This window comes from Argopecten irradians, chromosome 15 (assembly GCF_041381155.1).
Source record: "Argopecten irradians isolate NY chromosome 15, Ai_NY, whole genome shotgun sequence".
NCBI classification, from domain to species: Eukaryota; Metazoa; Mollusca; class Bivalvia; order Pectinida; family Pectinidae; genus Argopecten; species Argopecten irradians.
The window spans coordinates 15,347,573-15,371,938 of NC_091148.1; the positions used below are offsets into that span (position 1 = coordinate 15,347,573).

A 24,366-nucleotide genomic window follows, 5' to 3' on the forward strand; every position below is an offset into this window, starting at 1 on the left:
GAAAATGACATACCAGCATGCTTTTGATCTTAAAATGAATGTTGATAAAACGCAAGTGATTTGGATTGGTAGAAATATAGTGGAGACTCTTTTTATCGGAACTTAAGTTACAGTGGGGGGGGGGAGGAAAATTTGAATTGCTAGGTAAATTTGTTTTTAGTGTAAATCTCCATAAAAATGCCAAGACTTAACTTTGACAAAAAAACTAATCAGACTAAAATCTTTGTTAAAAGTATGGAAATACGAAAACACCTATAGGAAAAATTCACATTAGCAAATCCCAACTTATCTCACAATTCAACCTTCTTTTTATATCTCTTCCCAATCCAGATAATAAATTTATAAGCAAACTCAATTCAGTATTATTTGACTATTGATGGAATGGGAAACCTGACAAAATTAAAAGGGAGACAATCACACCAAATTATGCAAATGGAGGATTGAAAATGATAAATACCATAGCTTTTATAAATTCTCTTAAACTTACATGGGTAAGAGACTAAAGAGAAATGGCAGACAATTCTAAAATCTTTTATCAATATTGATCTTCTTTCAAATTGTGGGTCGGATTATATAAAGATGTATGAAAATAAGTGTAAAAAATAAATTCTGGAGTGATGCTATTAAATCGTGGTGTATGTTAAGCTCAAAATTAATGAGAAAATCTGTCAGGAAAACATCTTGATGGTTCCCATTTGGTATTCTAGTGCTTTTATAAAAACTATTATCAGAAAGATGTGTGTATCATAAATGACATTGAGAGTAAGAGAATAAGAATGTAGAAAGAAGTTAATTTTACGCATATCAAGAAATTCATTCAGATTTTACAAGTTATCACAAATTTTTTTACATTACCAAGGTCTTGTTTTCAGCTACCAAAAACTATTTTTCTTCATATGATTTACAAAAAGAAAACAAATTCATTATCCATATATGCCTATCAAACTGCAACGCTTTCTCAAAGATAGAAAAAGATAAAAACTATTTTATAACTTTTTAAACAAGTCCGATATAATACCGCCTGGTCCTAGAAAATGGAATGCATTTTTAACAATATAGGTTATGAAACTTGGTGTAAAATATATAAAATTCCATTTAATGTTACAACAAATACTAAACTACAGTGGTTCCAATATAGATTAATCCATTATATTTTGGCAACAAATTCATTTTTTGTTTAAAATCAGAGTAGTTATCTCCCCTCTTTGTGTACTCTTTGTGTAACTACTATACACTTATTATGGGAGTGTGAGGAATTCAAGGATTACTTGAAAGTTTTGACAATATTACAAAGTTTTGACAATATTACAAGCTCTCTTAATTCCCCTTTCTGTTAAATAAGAATTCCTTTCTTTTGGATTCTTGTATGAAAATAATCTCCATAGAAATAGAGTGAACAATGAAATTATCATAATTATAAAGCAATACATTTACAGAATGAGATGTTTACACAACTCGTTAAGCATCAACGCTCTTATCAACACAATTAAAGACCATCATACAATTCAAAAATATTATTCAAATTGTAAAGATGAAAAAAAAGGCCCACTACCTTTCCGGAGCAAAATTTAAAGGTTTCTTAAAAACATTAATAACAAAAGAAATGTTCATATGCAAGATTTCCTGTCTAATGTAAGATAACAGTGGCGATTCATAGCGCAGTGATAGTCAACTACCGTGCGGCATTTAGCACGACGGCGGGAAACATAAAACGACCCGCGTTATGAAAATTAACATTTTATTTATTGTAATTAAACAGTTCTGAAGGTGATGATAAGTGTGCTTGTAAACGTATAGTTAATAAATCCTGCGACTCTACAAAATTATTGATCTCGTTTTATATTCCTATTTCAAAAATGAAAAACCGTTTCGGAAAGGTAGTGGCCCTTTAAATTTAAAAATGAATGAAAATGGGGAGAAACTATAGTTTAAACTAAGTTATAATTGCACTTTGTCACACATTTACTTTATTTAAACTTTTTAAATCCAAATATGTAATTTATTTATTTTATTTTACCCCCCTCCCTTCTCTGCACAAAGCCGAAATTGCATTTTTTTAAAGATTTGTTATACAGTAATAATTGTTCCTCCGTCTCCATCCAACCTACACTCTTTCAACATTTTGTCATATTCCTTTTTCATTTTTTATAACTCTCTTTTCTTTTTCTTCTAATCCTGTCTTTGATTCCTTTCCTTAATATTCAATGCAATATAATTGTTTTTCCCCTAACCTCCAAACTAATTTGAATCATTTTTTCTCCTTCTATACTGGAAATTTAAGCTTCGTATTTGTATGTTTGTGAATGTATATGCATGTAATAAATATTTGAGTGTATGTTTTTTTTAAGTATGTATGTAAGAGTCTATTGAGTATACATGTATTTGTATATTGTACTGAATTAAAATCGTGATTAAAAAGATAAATGTAAAAAAAAGTACATACATGCTCGAGATCACCGATAAACGTTTCTGCTAAGCGGAAAATGCGAGAATAGGGTTAATTCAATGTAATGAATACACATGTGTATATACCTACGTCTTACGAAATTAATACCCTAAATCTTACCAAAATGTATATCATATTTACAAGGGGCAATGATGACTTGCATATCACTATAAACTTTATCACGGGATCTACGTCTTACACACGTTTTTTTTCTATGCAAAATACATGTACATGTAAAGTGGTAGCTTGGCAAGAAAAAATCTACTTAGCTTAACTGACAATGACTTGGGACAAACTAGCAAATTATCTATTTACATGGTTCATGAACAGTTATCAAGACATTTCACTATATATACACAATAACCAAATATATGGATATTTCTCTGGATAAAACTCTATGCCCTATCAAGATCTTTTACTACATGTACGGATGTTAACAGATCTTCCGTTGATAAACTACCAACCCACATATCTTTTGATTTCCGGATTAAAGTGTTGTATGTATTTCTAGCTATCCTATAGCATTTCACATTACTTTCTGAACGGTTTTTATTAACCTTCGATTCCCAATAACGCTTGTTACATTTAGCAACACGACAATCGCGGTTCCACCATGGATTTTCCTTACGTTTTGATTCACGTGTATCTGAATCAGGATTGCCATTACCTGTGTCCATGCTGGACGTTCCACCACAAAAAACTAATACTTAATTACCTGTCCAATCAAGGTCTTCGTTGCTTTTGAGAAGTAATGAAAACTTACTTACCCAACTGTTCTGTTAAAATTCAGGTTTGGAAACGATTGTCGTAGAAATCAGGAGAATAAGTCCCAAACACATAGATGAAACAAGATGTATATTAATCCTGAGAATACGACCTTGCTTATATACTCACGAAAGACTCACGAATGGTAACTTTATCATAAAATCAACCTTTTTATAGTTTTATTAGTAAAATACAGTTCTAAGTAGATGCGCATGTGCGGGTTTCGCTGGCATGATTTTACTTCCCGATTGGATAACTGTGTCACGGTATGGCCATGGCGCATGCCATTTTCCACTTGACTTGTTTCCTCTTTAGTGATAGGTCGAATGCAGATGTGAGTGGGCGTGGTTACATAATGACCGCGCACTAATTGACCTGTCAAAGGTAATTAGTGCTAATTACCCTGTCACCTTTGGCGGTTAGACAGGTGTGATAATTGAAACCTTATACACAAGCTACCTGTCATTTCTCATGTCCACACACCTCCAAGGTGACAATGGATTAGTGAATTACCCGAACGATCTACTCAACCTACTAAAACACTAAAACAACGAACGTATGGCTCCATTCAGTCGGGTATTTACAAAAAAATGTATGACTCGTTTTTTTTATCTTTGAAAAGTTGTTTAAGTGAAGACCGAACCCCTTTTTATGCATTGACAATAAAAAATCAAACTACAACACAAAATAAAATGAAATTGTTTTTCAGAAGAAAAACCGGTATATCTATTATCAAAGAGAAAAAAAACCAAATAGTTTGAACAGATAGCAATTAATGTAAAAATATAATTCCAAAACTCAGCATGTGTAGTTTTTAATTATTTACGTTAAAGTGACTAACTTTACACTAGTGCCCCGTACCTAATGATGAAATAAATATTAGATAAGTCACGTCTCGTCTAAATAGACGCAAGGATACATATACGTCCTTGATAGACGTGATCTAGTTATATATATATATAATAAGCTTGTTTTAGTCAAATAGATCGTATGATATAAACACCCTTTCCAATATAGGCACAATATATAAAGTATATTGCCCAATGCAATCTTATAATTTTAAGATGCTCCATCGCTGACAAATGGCATTTTTTCACTATCAAAAACACGAACAGACGATTTAGTATTTTACTTCAGTTACAAAAGTTACTGACTTTACACCATTACCACCACTGAAAAGTTTGAGTTTCTAATTTTACTTCAAGTTAAAAATATGCAGAATTAATTGCATTATGAAAAAATTCTGTGGCACTATATCTTATATGGAATGAAATAGTAATTGAGCATGCACCAAAGGCGAAATAAATTATTTTATATCATTTTTTTTTTTGCGTTAATTAGGCATATATACATGATTAAACACCAATTATTGTTCAAATGATGAATATCATTTATGCTCTGTCGGCGGTGGAGCATCTTCAAAAACAAAACAAATTTACTCAATCATGAAAAAAGTATCAAATTTTGTTTTGGAGAGAGAGTTTTTTCACTTTAAACATGTTTCATTGTAAAACACAAAAGGTCAGACACTAGTTATTCCAACTTATAAACAGCCGTCTCCTTACATAATAATACAATTATCATTTTCATAATGACATCTAATAGAGAGTAAAAATTCAAATAATGTTAATTTAATTAAATGCAATAATAACTCTGTAGTATAACTTTTGTATGAGTAAAGTTTATATGTATGTTCAGAATCTTCCACTTGACCTAATATACGATTGCACGTGTTCAAAAATGTTACAGTTTACCTCTAACGCCAAGTTTTCATCGCCAAAAAGCAACAAAATAAGGTGTATTTCCAGAATCTGTTCATTTATAAAACGGGGAGTTGATGGCAACCTGCCTAATTTTAAATGACCTATTTTGGTTTTTTATTTAATGACAAGTATAATAAAGTGCTGATATTAGTTGTTCGGAGGAAATGAAGATAATGGTAATGATAAATGAAATCAAAAATATGTTTAAAGCTAACTGTTAACTGGTAAATAATAATATTAAAACTCATAAAAAATTATTAGAAATTGTAGCTGAAAATTTCATTTTTCAAAAATTTGAGTTTGGATATTGAAATAGCATTTGTAATAGAGATATAAAAAGTATTACAGTCATTCATATGAGGAAAATATATCAATACTCAGTGGAAGATGAAACGTAATTGGGGGGGGGGGGGGGGGCAAAGGTCCTCAATATTTTGTTAACCCCCCCACCCCTCCCCCGCCGCACCTACAGGAGGAGATTAATTTAACTCCCAACCATATATACTTTATGTACATTTTTCATATATCAGTAAATTTAATCCTTGTACACATTTATAGACAGTGGGGTGCTAAAAGGAAATTAACGAATTCGCAAATTGGCCAAATAAGCGTGTGAGCGCCGAAGGCGCGAGATTTTGGTGTTTTAGGTGTCTGAGGGTGATCCCCGAGAAAAAATATTGTAATTTAGAATGGCTGAGATGAGTTTTACAATGTATTTTGATGATTTTGCGAGCGCCCGAAAGCGCGAGATTTTGGTGTTTGGGGGGTTTGGGGCCTCCTCCAGGAAAAATATTACGATTTAGAATAGCTTAAATGAGTTTTGATGAATTTGCGAGGGCCCGAAAGCGCGAGATTTTGGTGTTTGGGGGGCCGGGTTCTCCCCCGGAAAAAATTACGATATAGAATGGCTGAGATGAGTTTTACAATGTATTTTAATGATTATAAAGCGTTCTTAACATGGTAATTTTTCGATTTAAAGCTACTTGCATTTAGAAATGATAATTGTGTCGTCAAAACATTATGCAACCTACTCAATCTGAATACACCGGCTACATAAAAAATGAATCAATTGTCACGCTAAGACATAAACAAATTGATCTGTTAAGAGACATTTTTTAAATAGTACATATAATCCTTTGATGGACATTTTTAATCTAGTTCTGTGTATTGAATTTTGACTATTTAAGGTTTGACATTATGTGCTTGAACGTGTTAGGAAATGCGCCGCGCAGCGGAAAATTTTCTAGCATGAAGTACGAAAAATGTGCAGGAGGACCCTTTTTTCTTTCAAATAAGCATTTTTAGAAAATTTCAGTCGGCGAAAATTGGGGGGGGGGGGGGGGGGGGGGGAGGGGGGACATGTTTGCCCCCCCCGTTCCCCCCCGCTTCCTACGCCCCTGTTACTTAAATTATACATATGGTACGGTTATCGAACTTATATTTATATAAAGGTAATAGAAATCTATATACACGGAAGTTTTTATACATTATTCTAAAGATACAAACTTCTTTTGTAATGCTTGTAATTTTACAAATTATCATTCATAAATAATGATGTATATACATTATGTATTCGAAAACAAAAATAGATTGTAAATAACTATATATGTATTGTAAATAACTATATATGTATGTACGATCATACAAATACCTCTTATTCATCAAACAGTATGTACATTACATTTTATAGCAAATTTAAAGACGGAATCATTAAAATATACAGTATACTTCTGTAATATATATTTCTACTCTTAAACACAACGCTAATCATACTGTACAACGAATAGGAAATTGCTAATAATTTCACTTATGATAATTTTAATAACGTTTAATTCTCAGTGATTCAAACATTTAAAACCTTTTTGTTTTAGAATATAAAATTCTAGAAAATTGCCTATCCCGGATACTGTAGTACGGATTCCGTTTTAATCTTTAATACAGTACAGTAAACTTCCGGGTGTTTGGTACTGACACGTTTCGTTTTGTGACTTCTGATCAAAACAGGATGCTGAAAACGATTATATTGATCGGTGGACCCATGAAGGGTAATTCTTTTATCGCCAAAAAGTCTATTGCCAGATACAAATACACTAAATGGGTACAAATACTATAGGCTTAGACCTACTTGTCCAACATGGACATCACCGTTGCCAAATAGACTGTTTTCGTTTATTCGAAACAACCGGTTCGACCGTTTGTAAAGTCATCATTTCAAGTATAAATCCTAATTGAGCTGCTTGAGCTGCAATTTTTGATATAGCCATGCGAGGGCTTTGTTAAGGCTCGCCTGAAAACATTGGAAACATCACCAGGTCCGTCTTCAGTTTCATAAACAAGGCTCGCCTGAAAACATTGGAAACATCTCCAGGTCCGTCTTCAGTTCATAAACTCAGTCTGAAACTAACAACTTCAAAGTAGGTCTAACCAGTCAAACCGTATATAATCGAAAATGGCCCGCTTGAGGCTGTTTTGTCGGAGTGTATTATTTAGAAAATGAAAATAAATTACTATTTTGTAATTAAATATTTTTGGAAAAATTAGTATGGAGGGGCTTTTGTCCGTAGCCCGTTCTGATGATAATAAATAATAGTAATAAGCCCCTTCTGATGAAATATTCCGTTCGTAATGAAAATGTGTAATTTACCAAGGTAAACTACAGTATTTTCATCGTTGACAGAACAGTCAGACTTCAAACTTCAGCAATAGTGCCGAATGATAGTACCACAAAACGTGGGGCCTGGGTACATATAAATCAGGTTGGGCACATAAATTAAGTACTATTATAGCGATATATAGCTATAATAGCTATTTATAGCTATGCAAAACTGACGGTAAACAACATTTTTGAAGATAAAAATTCTTCCGCTCAAAACCGACTCCTTTCGTTAAAAAAAAGTGACAGCTCATGAAATGATGGCGCACTTCAGAAAGTAAGATGGTAAATAACCCTCGCAACCGCAAGCTACATCAAAGGCTGCGCCGGATATCAAAGGAAAATCAGTTGTTGCCCTCCGCCACGGTCAGTGCACAAATACAAAAGCTCCTGCGCTGTACTTCCCAAAAACCCAGTGTGACTTATCCTTCTCATATACGTCCTTGGGTAGGCCTAATTACAAAGTAGGCCTAATTACAAAGTAGCCTAAATAATGAAATTGAGGACTGAGCAAAGTTCAAACTAATTTTTTTTGAATGAAATCAAGAATTGAAATAAAAATTTCAAAAATAAATAAAGTATTATTTACAAAATCTGTAAATGAATCAAATTTTTAAAACAGGTGTTTAAATTGTTATTTTTTTATGTTAATTAAAAGCAGATGTTTTACCCAGTATCATATTTTAACATTTAATACCTACAGTATGACACCTGTATGGGCCTGGGGGTAATGACAGGTGTGACCTGGTCACTCGTGTACAATACACAGTAAAGTCTCAGCTGTCAGGACAAAAAAAAATGATGAAAATAGGACAACATTCTTATCAATTAATATTTAAAATAATGTCACAAAGTTATGAGATCTATGTTTGTGTTAATTGTATGAATGCATAATAAAAATGATATTCTTCTAAAACCCTATTTCAATGTTGAGGATAAACAGATTCTGATATCTGAGTTTCTTGAGTGTAGGACAAAAGCCCCTCTGGACAAATGCCCCTTCTTTATAAAATAGATTGTATTTTTTGTCTTATATATAAAAAAATTATGATAAAAATATTTATCTGTTAAATGGTTCATTTTGGTGTTATACTTGGAAGCGTTGCAAAATAACAAAGTTACATAATTATGCTGTGCTTACTATGCATTCTTTGACTCACTGGTATCAAAGAAAGCTTAGGAAAACATGTACACGTATGTATATACATAGACGTTTGACTGTTACATATATACAAGAAGCCATTGATATTTTCTGTATGATAACACACCTACCAAGCTAACAGCTTGATGTTTGTGCTGTAAATGGATAATGGTATGTAGATAATTATAAGGAAAGTGTGTTTAATTCCAAAATGTTTCTATCATGTAGTGTCATAATTAGTATAACACCAAAATAATGTTATTAAAAAAACAAAATAATCAATTAATCAAAATTTTATCAAAATACCAATAATCCAGTAAGTTTCTACATTGTGTGTTATTTTGAACTATATTGGAATAATAAATTATTTAAAAATGAAAATGAATTTATATTAGTATTTTTTTAATATTTTTTTTTGAAAAAAATGAAGGGGCTTTTGGCCTTTTTTCCTTAAGATGCTCCACGCTGACAAAGGGGCTTTTGTTACTTACTTTACACCATTACCAACCACTTCAAGTTAAAAAGGGGCTATAGGAATATGTACTATTGCGCATGCACCAACGGCAAAATAAATTATTTTATATTAGAGGCTTTTGTTAAAATAATGACTATCATTTATGGTCGGCGGGGGAGATTTTAAGTGTGGATAGTCCTAAAAATAACTTTATGTAAAAATAACTTTATAGAACTCCATTGTGTCACTCAACTGTATATTGATATAAATATGCCACTGATATTTGCTTATATACATCACATACCAGGTAATGTGACCGGGTGGGGTGTGTTGCTTGGTGTCTTCGGCCGCATGCTTCAGTGATATAGCACTATAAAAAGGGCAAGAGTTCCACTAGACAAGAAGACACAACATTAATATACCGCAGTATCCCAAAACAAGCACCTCTCACAACATACACGCTACATACTGTATACATGGGAGGTTGTCCTTACATGACCATAGTTGTTAATCAGACGTTAATTAATCAAACAAAAATATACATCACATTGATATGTATAAATACATATCTGCAATGTAAATGCATTTAAAACTGATATCCAAATGATAATTTATAATTTTGAATGATCATGAAATGATAAATGTACGACATTTAAATTCCAGTTTTGGAGGGAAAAAACTATTTTTTCACTTCTCTGCGTGTTCAATCCTAACATCTCTATATAATTAAATGACAGCAAGCTCTGTTTACTCGGAGAACTATTTTTAATATAAATAGGTAATCAGCACATAAAACCATTGCATTGGCAGATTTAGTAAAAATGGTATTACAAAGAAACGTGTATTAGAATGATAAAAGAGAAATATATTTCCAGGTACAAGATTCCGTCCACTGTCCTTGGAGATCCCCAAACCTTTGTTTCCTGTCGCTGGATTCTCCATCATCTACCATCACATCGAAGCATGCAGCAAGGTAACATTTACTAGAATTGTAACATTATTATGTGGAAATGCTATTGATTTCGCTGCATGTAGCACCTAGCTGGTGTAAAGTAAAATAGGATTTGAAAAATATCTCATAGTCAACATTATAATTTTGTAATAAATGTATTGTACTCAATTTACTTTACGGTTCAAACCTGCTGAGCCCTGCACATTCATGGTGCTGTTAAGCCTGAATTACTTGTTTGGTATTTTATCTGGATTTTACTTAAATTAATGGGGCTAATTCACTTATCATATGATAATTTACTGATAAGGTTAGTGTGGGACTATTGTTTCTTTGGTGATAGAATAATGTCGAAAGATGATATCCCACGCTATCGTCATTCACCGTGAAGATACAAAGAGCAACATGTCATCACCATTGGAGATAATGGTCCTGCACAAACGTTATCTGGTATCACATAGTATGTGAATACGGGGATTTCGAGATCCCAAAAAGACGTGGGTAAAGTATAGTTTACCGTCGATTAGTCCCACCATCCGATGATAATGACGTCATCATTTGATGTGATTTTCATGACGTCATAATCACCGGAAGGTGCACAGACTAATCGACGGAAAATTGTATTTTACCCACGTCGTTTTGGGATCTCGAAACCCCCGTATTAGTCCCATTAAATCATATATCCATCAAACAAGTACAGATTTTTTGTAACAATCTGGCAGAAAAATTGATTTTTAAGATGTGTTTTTGAATGTTTTGTTGTTGATTTTTTCCAGATTCCGGGAATGAAGGAAGTAATACTGATGGGCTTTTATCAGCCAAATGATGCTCTGACCAAATTCATCAACTCAGCACAGAAGGAGTTCAAGTTACAAGTCAGGTAACAAACAGCTGATAATTGCTGTAAAGAGGAATGTGTTGTTTATTCTATGTATTCTGGTAATTACCAGTTGAAGGTGTTGCCTCATAGTTGGGGGATGTAAAAGTGCCTGAGCCAAATTAAGTCTTTTCAAATATAGTTTCCTTTTATAGCTAGGTGTCTTGTTCAGAAAATCATCTTGTTTCCTTAGTCTGTCAGCCATTTTGATGTTTTTGCTGAGAGCATATATGTTTTAATGAAGCCAGGCAATATAGACGTCATAATAGATTCATGTTCAATATTTTGCCACTTCAATGGTGCCTGCAACCCCAGGTACTACTATTACAGCATAGTATCCATGTGTGTAGCCAATCAGATACCAGTATTCTGTCATGTGATGAATATGTACTAAGGAGTTAGAGATCATAATTTTTTTTTCAATTAATTTTGTTCTGTGTACTTTACGGTCAATAAATTCAGATAACAAGACTATAAATGTTTCGATCCTTACTAAGACAACCATTGTATATGACCAGGTATCTACAGGAGTACACTGCCCTGGGCACAGCTGGAGGGCTGTATCATTTTAGGGACCAGATCCTCGCCGGAAATCCAGACTACTTTTTTGTAATGAATGCCGACGTTTGTGGAGATTTCCCTCTCCAGGATATGTTGGACCAGCACAAGAGTAGTCCGGCCAGTATATGTTGTACGATACTGTGTACAGAGGTAGGTATAACAGTAATGTCTGTATATAGCCAGACAATAAAAATTGTACCTCCCTGACTACATGATTGTAAGAGGTGACTAATTTGGGGTCTTTAGTTAAAATCTATTCACTTCTGAGGAAGGCTATTTTTGCCCTCTTCAGTAATTTGGTGGTGAAACAGTATTACAAAAGAACAATTTGTTCGACTATTGTGAGTATAATGCTGTTTGGTATTTTGGCATTATGTGTTTCAGTGAGATAGAAGAATAAAGACAGTTCCGCTATCACAAGGAGATAAAGTATGATACTGAAGAGTTTCATCATCAGGCGGTACCTGGTATTTTTTGCTGGTTGAATCTGGCTGTGGTATCGCTTGATTTGGGCTAAACTACATTAGATAGCATACAGATGGTATAGAAAAGTATCCCCTATTGCAATTGTACTGTCTCTCCTGAAAGATAATGAAACCTCTGGATACATATGAAGAAAACATTAACACTGCAGGTACCCATATCACCTGAATCTATCAAGTTATTTTATCGTTTTAGGCCACCCGACAGCAGTCCCTCAACTTTGGCTGTGTGGTGGACAACAAGGAAACACACGAGGTAAACAAATATTTCTGTTCTCCTAAATATACTTACAAAAGTGTTACCTGGTATGTCAGTCAGACCATGATGGCACTTTGAGTTACATGATCATTTCAGTTAAAGGGCCGCAGTGGCCGAGTGGTGAAGCTGTCTTGACATATTACCACATGCCCTCCACCTCTGGGTCACGATTTCAAATCCCATGTGGGGCAGATGCCAGGTACTGACTGCTGGTTGGTGGGTTTTTCCTCCACCAACAAACCTGGCACGTCCTTACATGACCCTGACTTTTAATAGGACATTAAACTAATAAAACCAAAACAGTTAAGGAAGTTGAAGAATGGAGTTCATTGAGAATAACAATGAGATGTTACTATTGGCCTCTGTCTGGAACAAGAAAACACTTCAAGAAATCAGCAACTTTGTGAAAATGAGATTTAGCTAGTCTTCTAACTAGTGTTATGAGAATGACTAACTCCTTCACCCCTACAGATACATTTGAGCTCTTCTGATTCAAAAGTTGGAACAGTTCATTATGAACTTTCAGGGGTGAATGTGTAAGATTTATGTGAATCATGCTACTTTGTTACATTTAGGTGCTGCATTATGTAGAGAAGCCTGAGACATTTGTCAGCACAGCGATCAACTGTGGGATCTACCTACTGTCACCGAGGGTGTTCGAGCCTCTACAACAGATCTTTAGACAGAATCTGCAGGACAATTATAAGTAAGTATCGGTACAGAATCTTCTGGACAATTATAAGTAGGTATCGGTTGACAACGATACAAGTTTGTACAGTAATAGATAGAATAGTAGGACTGATGGTTTCGGGATTTCTAATTTTTAATCATAAAATGAATAGATTTGGTTAGATAAAGATATTAAGTGTTTTAAAAACGTTAAAGACTTATCTGGTCTTGCGGGAAGGTATTTGTTCAGACGTCCTGTGTTTTCGAGTGTAATGTCATATGTTTTAGAAAAAATGATGTTGGTTTAAAATAATGACATCATAAACGAGACCTTCCCACAAGGGAGACAATTCGATATTATACTATACAAAGACAGAATTAAAATTGATAAAATTTCCTTACAGGATTGAGAACATTATCAATCAAAACATGAAAGGAAAAATAACATTGTTTTAATTTGTACTAGCTGTTTAAACCGGATTGATTATATATCTAAAAAAATAAATTTAGATGTAGATTTTGAATTGATATTTAGTTGCTGTAATATTGTATTAATATGCACGATTGCCATTTCCTGATAAGATTGCTTTTCTGATAAACATTTGATATTGATGATTTTTTTAATAAAATGTATTGTGATCATAGAACTAAAAAAGTAACCCGGCCTTTAGATGACAATAAATATGTTGACAATGTACATAGTCTGTTTAAATGGATTTTGAGAATTCATCGTGTTCAACTCATTACATTTTTAATTACTATATGTAAAATAACTACTTGTTAGTAAATACCAGACGTGAAATTTTTAAATCAGACAGATCTAGAAAATTAATCCGCTATGAAAGTAACCATGTTTACAATATACCTCATAGATTTACTGTTTAAATGAGTTTTGAGATTTCAGTTGAACATTTCAATGAGTGTAACACTGATTGGTATACTGATGTGTACTTTGTTTGGTGTATTGATGTGTACTTTGTTTACTTTACACACAGATCAAACTCGTGGTAATACTTTACACCCTTTACTTTCTCACTGTTGTAACTAACACAATAGTTTATGGCTAATTCGCTTCGTGGTTGTTAGCTCAACTGGCCAAACGGTCAAGGGAGATAATGCTGTTTGTGTGGTGTCCGTCCTCTGTCCATTGCTAGTCTGTATGTTTTTAGTTATTTAAGTCGAGGTATAGACCATTACAAAGCCACTTGACATATAGATGGGATGAAGATTATAGAGAAACCAAAGGAAATGACCTTGAACTCTTTTCAAGGTCATCCAAGTAATAAGGCTGCAATGATACATTTTGCTTCAATTTGATTTGTATCGCGACATACATCTCATAATACAATTTGTTTCATTATAATACATTCCATTTTGAATTTTGTATGACAAGTTATTTTTGGATTTGGCCATTTTTATCAAAAAAGAAAAAGAATTATTAATTTTATTCATTATATTCGCCATTGAAGAACAAGTTTGAAATTACAACTGTATCATATATCAGGGCTGTGCCTCTGGTAGGTGTTACATGTATCTTAATTAGTATCATCATATCTTCAGTTAGTATTGATGTATCGTAGTCGTAAAGACTAGGTGAGCAGTGACAGCCTTTTGGGCCTTTTCCTTCCTGGAGCATGATTCTAATGACCACTGAGAGATCCAGGGTGACTGTCACCACCGTTGGCCCTTCTATTGACGATGCCACCCTGATCCTGGTTCATGTGCATGAGAGACAAATTCACCCCATGTCTTTATATTTCAGACTTGACTCCTGATATTTATTCCAGATATTCTCTCATGAACAGCATAAAACATGTGACTTGTATACCAACATATACTGACTTTGATGAAGCTTTTCGTTTATAGTTGCATGCCTAAAATACGGTCATTGCTACCTAATGCTTGACCTTTTCAGCTCTGATACATATTTGAAGAATGATGTCAATCAATATATATCCATGTATCAGCTTGTCCTATGAATGCTATGCTGTATAGATATGTAAATGTAGATGTGAAAGAATGATCTAAAGAGATGATCTAAAGCAATTTTAGCAGAATTGTATTTGTCTGTACATGTATATATATATGTATATACGTGAGCCATTAGTCCTATATATTGCTGCAGATTAGATTATGCACATGAAGATATGTAAGTGGTAATCATTAGCAATTTCAATGGTTTTAGAAGATTTAATGACTTAAGCACATACATGTATTAGAATAGAATAAATCTCAGGAACCTGCAATATAAAAATCTGTTGTATGTGTAATTCTGACAACTATTGCTATATATATTAAATCTTCACTCTGATTCTGTTCTAGTTTGTACTGAAACGTAAAATATCGGAATATAATTGAAGATCTGGTTTTAATCAGATTGTTTTGGTTTAGTTTACTTTACCTAACAAACGATATGATTGCCGTACCTTATATTCTGTGAACCATTTGTTCCCCAGCTCCGAGGCGGGGCTGTACGATAGCTTGACGTACGTAGGAGGGTAACACGTCTTGTGCTCTGCTATTTTTTCTGTTGTTCAGTAGCATGATGGTTGAATGATGATGAGTTGTCTCCCCTTCAGTTGATGTTTGAAGTCTTTCCAATCTGTATATACTATTATACCTTATACCAAACGCAGTTTTATTTTCCAGGAAGGAATGCTTGAAAGAATCAGTTTTATACCAGTTTATTTTTTGATGAATTCAGATTTTGTTTTTTAGAAATAGCAACCAAACCTAACTATTTCAGTTGGCGATCTAATTGTCCTTCAATACCTTTAAGGGTTGTTACTAAGTTCAGCACATATAATTTAATTTGTATGCATGCTAATTTATTAATAAAAGAGATACATTTGTATTACTGCGCATGTAATGCACGTTTTTTTCATATACCTGTGTGGTATTTTGAAATAAAACAGTTGGTTTCTCTGATCTGGAAATTCTACTAATTATATTAACGATACAGGTGGATAATTAACACATCGTTGGTGTAAGATAATTGGTTGTGGGATGCTGCACAGTGTCTTATATGATATAGAACTGTGAACTAAAGGAGGTAAAGCACAATAAAAAACAATAGGAACAACATGTCGCAGTCGCCCAACACAAACACACACACACACACACAATTTACTGCATTCATTCTTAAACATATTACACAGTAACACACACAACACATATACAATATTTTGACACAACATCTGCACCAAAAAACAATAATAATGCTCACACAACACACTCGCTCATATTACACACTTAATGAAACATACAAAAATGGAATGCAACACATATACATGCACACCTGCATGTACAATGAAATATAACACACAATTCATGTACTTGTTTTATCCCCCCAAAAAACTGTAAACCATTGCCAATGCTTTATTACTGTGGCTTAAAATTGTACAATTACTTGATAATAAAATGCATATTAACAATTTTGCAATAGCACTACCAATATTTTAGTGATGGGAAATTTAACCTATTAAGGGAACACTGAAATTCAAACATTTTTGGGAAGTAAAATTGTAAGTTTTGATCATGTGCTTATAATTAGGAGCTATACCACTATCTTACTCTCATAGGAAGCACAGAAGTATTGCTGAAGAATAGACATTACAAACTCTAAAATTTTCTGTTGCTCACTCAGTATACAGAAAAGCCAGTGTGTTCCACCCTTAAACAAAATGTCTTTCTCTGACTAGTTAACTTGCTTGTATATGTTTATGTGTTATGAATGAAGTGCATGAAATATTGTAGTCTAAATGGCAGCTCCGACTGCATGCACCACCAGGAAGTAAAGGACATTGAAGAATAAAGAAGTTTGAGTATGCATTAGTCCTACCTCCTGGCGATTGCGGTGACATGTTTTTGCTAGGACTGTATGACAACACAATAATGAATGTCATTTTACTGTCTCAAAACTGTTGAATTGCATAAGGCCAGATAACTTAAGGTTTTTGTGAGCTTCTTTGACAAGTTTCCTAACTATTGATGGTAACCACTATCTTTGTCAATAAAGCATTTGGAAATTGAGGTGTTCCAAGCTTGCCCAAAAGTTTATCAAATTATTGAACTAGATTATTGAAATACATGTCATTAGCATAAATCTTACAATCCCTGATTGTCCTGGAATGTGGTATTTTCCTGGTGTTTGTATATTGATCCTCAGAATCCCATACAATGCTACAAATATTGGTTTGCATGTAAAGCTTGAGGTACCTGCACGCTTTTAAGTATGACCATGTTAAATAATAATAGTATGACACTGATGAAGTGTTAGTTTGTGTTTATAGATGTTGATTGAAGTAGAGAAACATGTCTGCAGACATATGTCATAGTTTGAAAGTCAGTATTTCTAGAGACATGTTGTCAATTTAAGTAGATTATACATTTCTCGAGACATACCGTAGTTTGAAAGTCTGTTTTTTTAGAGACGTTGCTGTTAATTGAAGTAGATTGTAAATTTCTCCAGACTTTATTTCATGGTTTTGAAATTCCTGTTGAATGATGCTTACTTAATTGTAAATGTTTGAATTGTATGTGACGATCTTAGATTATTTTCGATTTTTTTCTCTCATAATCGAGAAGTGAAGTGATTACCATTGTATACCTATTCCGTCTTTGCATAATACAGAGTTAGCTCCCTTGGGGGTAGGTATTGATTGTTACGTCATTATTTTGTGAGCACAATTTACGTCTTTTTCTCTGAAAAGTATGATGTTACGCTCGCAAACACATGATGTCACAATCAATACCTACCCGCAAGGGCAGATAACTCTGAAATATGCAAATACATAATAGCTATTGATAACCTTGTTTACCCCTAACATATGATGTATTATAATTAACAATTTCAGCTTCAGAATGCTGATATTTCATGCCATATGTATTTACATAAACTTAATTTACAATCAAGTGTAAGTGAATTAGCAACCTGTACAACTCTATTTGTACATGGAAGTCCTTATGATAGCCTGTTAACCCTATTCTATTTTCGTACAGTGAACCCTCGATTAACCGGTACACATTTGATTCATGAATGAACCATCTGGATTACAAATTTTCTGGACTTTCAAATTTTATGTTCTTATTATTGGCCAAGGCTCGCAAAAATAAGAATTTCTAAGACTGGTTTCATAAAATCTCATATGAAATGAATACTCATGTAAGATCCTATATGTAAGTAACATTATGATAATCCTTCTGTGACGTTTCCATCCAGTCTGCGAGTTTTCTGGATTGTCGGCGTCCAGATTATCGGTGGTCTACTGTACTTTTGGTGATTATCTAACCAGACTTAAGCTAAAACACTTAAGTTTTATATACAAATCAAAGACTGCATTCCTATCTTGTATGTGTATTGAATTGATCTCCTTATTTACAGTGATCTTTTTCTGTTTTCAGCTGTGATCCCACAATTCCGTCTAAGGAGATGATACACTTGGAACGGGAGATTTTTATCCCTCTTGCCAACTCTGGTAAACTTTACGCCTATCACACAGACCGTTTCTGGAGCCAGATCAAGTCTTCAGGGTAAGATTGGTGTCTTTCCAAGCTTTTTTCTACTTTTATACTGTAAACCTGTCAGTGGGGGGATAAGAAGCATGTAGAAATATTTGTCTTATATCTTTTTGCTTTATTGTAAGGACATTTCTAGTTGGAGCAAATACATTGTACTGAGCTTCATTCCCACCTCAAATTAATTAAAATTTTAGCTGAATTTCTAAATAGTACAGATTTTTCATGTAAAATCCCTTCTAAGTTTCCTTCCCAATATAAGGTAAAAACCTCCAAGGGCTTCTAACATATTTTGAATAGAAAAATCCTCAATATATTAAATGTAGATAGTGCTGATCGTCTGTGGTATTGTACCGGTATTCAGGGGTGTAAAAATCCACTAGCCCGACGCCCGGGGCTACCAAATTTTCAGCTTGGGCTAGTGAAAATTTCAGCCCTACTAGCCCGGGGCTAGTGACTTTTTTTCAAAGATATTTCAAAATGAAAAACATCATATTAAAAGACTTTAAAACATTGCAATTCTATGTTATATTCGTATGTAACTTTAAATCTTAATGTGGAGTCTAATTTATTGACTACTGTGGACCGGTACAGTTAGACCTCCCGATCATCACAGTGAATATTGATGCATTTCATGTGAAAGTTACGTAATTTGCAAGACAAGTTCTAGAAAAACAATATACAAACCATCAAATAAATCATCTCAGCTATCAGATAAGTAAGATTTAATAGTTACAAAAATGATGTTAAAGAACTGGAATCCATTCCTCAAAAAGTCGGCAGCAAAGCCATGCCTGTAGCAGGCAGCCATATTTGTTATGGTTATTCTAATATCCGGGTCAAAGGTCGGGAATCCTGAATCCGGATTCAGGATTAAAAAAAATCTAAAAATTGTGTTCTAGAAATATCACAGATTAAAGATTTTTTTTAATGTTTATTTGAATTTAAATAAAAAAAAGTAAATGCAAATAATAAAAAAAAACTCACTCAATTAAAAATATTTGAATTTATGTAAAAAAAATACTGGTATTATAAATTTTCCTTTTTTTTCTGGGCTAGTAGATATTTAGGCCGGGCTAGTGAAATTTTGGTGTCTACTAGCCCTGGGCTAGTGCTTTGAAATAAATTTTTACACCCCTGGACCGTATTGTTTAATAACTTTATATGAGAACTAAACCATAACCGAATTTTCTGACAATTGCTGCTTAAGACATTGTAAGATGTAGTAAATGCTGTTTATTCACCTTTGTTTGTATCTTTGCCTGTGAGTGATGTTGTGTGATAAAGTAATTTGTTTTCTGTTTCCCTACAGAGCTGCTATTTATGCTAACAGACACTACTTAGCGATATACCGAGATAGTCATCCTGAGAGGCTGGCAGTAAACGGCAAAGACAAGCCTACAGTGCGTGAAGATGTGTACATACATCCTACAGCACAGGTCCATCCCACGGCGGTGGTGAGTATATATCAATATTCCAGGTGTATGTCCGTCCCACGGCTGTAGTAAGTATATGTCTATATTACACAGGTTACACAGGTCCATCCCACGGCGGTGGTGAGTATATATCAATATTCCAGGTGTATGTCCGTCCCACGGCTGTAGTAAGTATATGTCTATATTACACAGGTTACACAGGTCCATCCCACGGCGGTGGTGAGTATATATCAATATTCCAGGTGGTATGTCCGTCCCACGGCGGTAGTAAGTATATGTCTATATTACACAGGTTATACAGGTCCATCCCACGGCGGTGGTGAGTATATATCAATATTCCAGGTGTATGTCCGTCCCACGGCTGTAGTAAGTATATGTCTATATTACACAGGTTACACAGGTCCATCCCACGGCGGTGGTGAGTATATATCAATATTCCAGGTGTATGTCCGTCCCACGGCGGTAGTAAGTATATGTCTATATTACACAGGTTACACAGGTCCATCCCACGGCGGTGGTGAGTATATATCAATATTCCAGGTGTATGTCCGTCCCACGGCTGTAGTAAGTATATGTCTATATTACACAGGTTACACAGGTCCATCCCACGGCGGTGGTGAGTATATATCAATATTCCAGGTGTATGTCCGTCCCACGGCGGTAGTAAGTATATGCCAATATTCCAGGTGTATGTCCGTCCCACGGCTGTAGTAAGTATATGTCTATATTACACAGGTTACACAGGTCCATCCCACGGCGGTGGTGAGTATATATCAATATTCCAGGTGTATGTCCGTCCCACGGCGGTGGTGAGTATATATCAATATTCCAGGTGTATGTCCGTCCCACGGCTGTAGTAAGTATATGTCTATATTACACAGGTTACACAGGTCCATCCCACGGCGGTGGTGAGTATATATCAATATTCCAGGTGTATGTCCGTTCCACGGCGGTAGTAAGTATATGTCTATATTACACAGGTTACACAGGATATCAATATTCCAGGTGTATGTCCGTCCCACGGCTGTAGTAAGTATATGTCTATATTACACAGGTTACACAGGATATCAATATTCCAGGTGTATGTCCGTCCCACGGCTGTAGTAAGTATATGTCTATATTACACAGGTTATACAGGTCCATCCCACGGCGGTGGTGAGTATATATCAATATTCCAGGTGTTTGTCCGTCCCACGGCTGTAGTAAGTATATGTCTATATTACACAGGTTATACAGGTCCATCCCACGGCGGTGGTGAGTATATATCAATATTCCAGGTGTATGTCCGTCCCACGGCGGTAGTAAGTATATGCCAATATTCCAGGTGTATGTCCGTCCCACGGCTGTAGTAAGTATATGTCTATATTACACAGGTTACACAGGTCCATCCCACGGCGGTGGTGAGTATATGTCATTATTCAACTGGTAACACAGGTTCTTTTTACCGCTGTAGTTAGTATGGAGTCATCTGCGTTATTTCATGGGTTACTATCACTGTCATTATATCCACCCCTGGACTATGTTATAGTACAACTGAAGGCAGTTCAGCAGAAGAAAACCAGTCTCCTACCTATACTGATATCTTTTTGATGATCACAAATGAGTGATGCCCAACCTGAACGCCAATACATTGATAAACCAATTTCTTTTGATGTATGTTGAAGGATCAAACTACTATGTTTTGTATAAAAAACAAATTGTCACCTACCATTTTGTTATGACATAGTCGACTGGTGGGTGTAACAATAGTTATTCTAGGAGAATAGATGATGGTAAGCTGAGCATCAACATCACAGCTTACTCGTGACTCTAATTCTGATGTATTCCACAGTTTTGTATACCATTTTAATTGAGATTATGTGTTTTGGAAACAGTTTTACACTGCTTTTTGCTGTATATTTCAGTGAGAAACTTTGTTCTTGTTACTCTGGATCTAGGCAAGAATGCAATTCTGATCCAGGGCCGTTTTCGATTATAGGGTTTGACTGGTTGGACCTAGTTGTTCGTTTATTAATTAAAGACGGACCTGGTGATTTTATATTGTTTTCAGACGAGCCTTGACAAAGCCCTTACAGCCCTGTATCAAAAACTACAGGTCCGCTAGGATTTATACTTGAAATAATGGCTTAACCAATGGCCGAACCGCTTGTTCAGAATAAACGAAAACGGCCCAGTTGTTAAGCTTTGTAAGTGAAAGTTTAAATATTTGTATTTCTAGCTGGGTCCTAACGTGACGATTGGTAAACATGCGATTATAGGAGAAGGTGTCCGTGTGAGAGAATCCATTGTACTAGAGGGAGCCACACTTCAGGTAAGGAGACAACCCTATTACATAGCAGATGACTTGTCTGAATTCCATATTTGGGTATTACAAAGTTATCTCCCCTTGATTATGACTTCATGGGATTGTGAGTGTAACATCATACTTAACAGGGAAAATAACGTAAATTGTGCTCACAAAATAATGACATCACAATGGATACCTACCCACAAGGGAGCTAACTCTGTAATATGCAAAGACAATGTAATATAGTATACAACGTATATCTATTTCATTGTTTAAGTTCAGTAAATTTTTGGTTTATCAGATAAAACCAGACAAGTGAAATCAATGATTGACCTTCAATTTATATTATTGATTTACCAAATTTATGTTTCTAAATAGAGATCACTGAGTTACTTAACCATGAAATCTAGACTGAAGTTTGGATATACTGGTAGATTGTTCACTCTAAGAATGTCTTTTCGACATTTTACCTCTCAGTTAAAACTAATGTGGTACAAGTTAAGGTACTTAATTTCTGCCACCTTCTAAATCTGATACATTGTCTAATAGTTGAAGAAACTTTTTGACATAAACCAATTCAAAGTGATTGTATTTTGTATAAGGTTTTCTATATACCATTGATAGAAGACTATCTTTTATCCCCTAGGATCACTGCTGTGTGTTATACAGTGTAATTGGCTGGAACAGTACGGTCGGCGTGTGGACCAGAGTCGAGGGTACACCGAATGACCCCAACCCCAACAAACCCTTTGCCAAGATAGAGACAACCGCTACATTTACATCGGAGGGCAAACTCAACCCTTCTATAACTGTCATAGGTAAGTATGATTATATACAATGTATGAGATTGACTGTATCACGACTATTTCTTGTAAGTTCTAGTGTTCTGGTTAATGATGGACTATAAGTGTAGGAGCGAAATCTTAAATGAAGAAACCTTCCTTTTAAAGACTGTCAATTCTCTTACAAAATATTGAATCTAATCTTCCTGTCCAACTGCATTTACATTATGATAGTGATTTTTGTTAATTTCAACTTAAAAAGGAACATTAACTCTCATGCGAGCACATGCGAGAAACCTTTCCTTGAAAGACCCTCACTTTATTTACAGAGTCTTGAATCTAACCTTCCTATCTTATTAACTATAAATCATATATTCCTGTGTTTGTCTTTCAAAGAAATATTCTGTGTCACTAAGAATGTTCTGTTTCCTATTTTTTATGAAATTTTGTTATCCGTGTTTTCCATTGTTTTTTACAGGATCCAATGTGACCGTGCCATCCGAAGTCGTCATTCTGAATTCCATTGTTCTCCCTGACAAAGCTCTCAGTGGCAGCTACAAAAACCAAATCATCCTGTAGAGTATCATATACAGTGTCAAAATGGGTGGGGTCCAAACTGTACTGCTGTCCAAACTGGGCCTGTACCCAAAACAGACCGATAACTCTTCCCCAAATTTGGGGGGCATCTGTGCCCAAAGGGGGACTTGTAATATTCCTGTACTTTTATCCAAAATGGGCATATACCAAGCTGACTCTTAATTGTACTTCCATCCATATTGTGGTTTGTACCCAAAACAGACAAATCTATGATTCAATCAAAACTGGATCTAACCGAAAGTGATATGGGAGTATACTTTTACTTGAAGTCTAGAATTTAAATAAGGTCTGTTCACAACGTGGACACATGCTACTTGTAATCCTGGAAAATCTGGGCCTGATCATCCTTCACAGGCTGGAGAATCTCCTGCATAATCATTTAATATATTTTCTTATCTATTTGTCATGTTATTAATAATTTATTTATAACTTGTATTGTGGGAACATTGCTGATAAAAGTGTTTTGTGGAATAAAATGTGTTTATTTTGTATCAGCAGTTTTAGCGACCACCATCACCAACAGGGATTGCGAGATTTGGGACAACTAGTTCGCCCGTTGTCAGTATAATGTGACTGGGTGTGGTGTGTTTCTTGGTGTCTTCGGCGGCATGCTTCAGTGATATAGCACTATAAAAAGGGCAACAGTTCCACTATACAAGAAGACACAACATGAATATACCGCAGTCTCCTAAAACACGCACCTCGCACAACATACACGCAACACATCG

General features: G+C 34.7%; 1 protein-coding gene across 2 annotated transcripts; it reads left to right on the forward strand.

The window, feature by feature from the left end:
- Positions 1-6,894: 6,894 nt before the first annotated feature.
- LOC138308950 (mannose-1-phosphate guanylyltransferase regulatory subunit alpha-like) lies at positions 6,895-24,114 on the forward strand. Of its 2 annotated transcripts, XM_069250006.1 has the most exons (12): positions 6,895-7,019; positions 10,098-10,195; positions 10,948-11,051; positions 11,567-11,759; positions 12,288-12,347; positions 12,926-13,056; positions 15,476-15,505; positions 18,423-18,551; positions 19,849-19,993; positions 22,191-22,283; positions 22,906-23,077; positions 23,520-24,114. In XM_069250006.1, the coding sequence occupies exons 1-12, from the start codon at positions 6,980-6,982 to the stop codon at positions 23,618-23,620; spliced, it is 1,296 nt and encodes a 431-aa protein (XP_069106107.1). In that variant the 5' UTR covers positions 6,895-6,979; the 3' UTR covers positions 23,621-24,114. The 2 variants fall into 2 exon arrangements, with proteins under 2 accessions (XP_069106107.1, XP_069106108.1); XM_069250007.1 differs by lacking the exon at positions 15,476-15,505.
- The last annotated feature ends 252 nt before the right edge of the window (positions 24,115-24,366 follow it).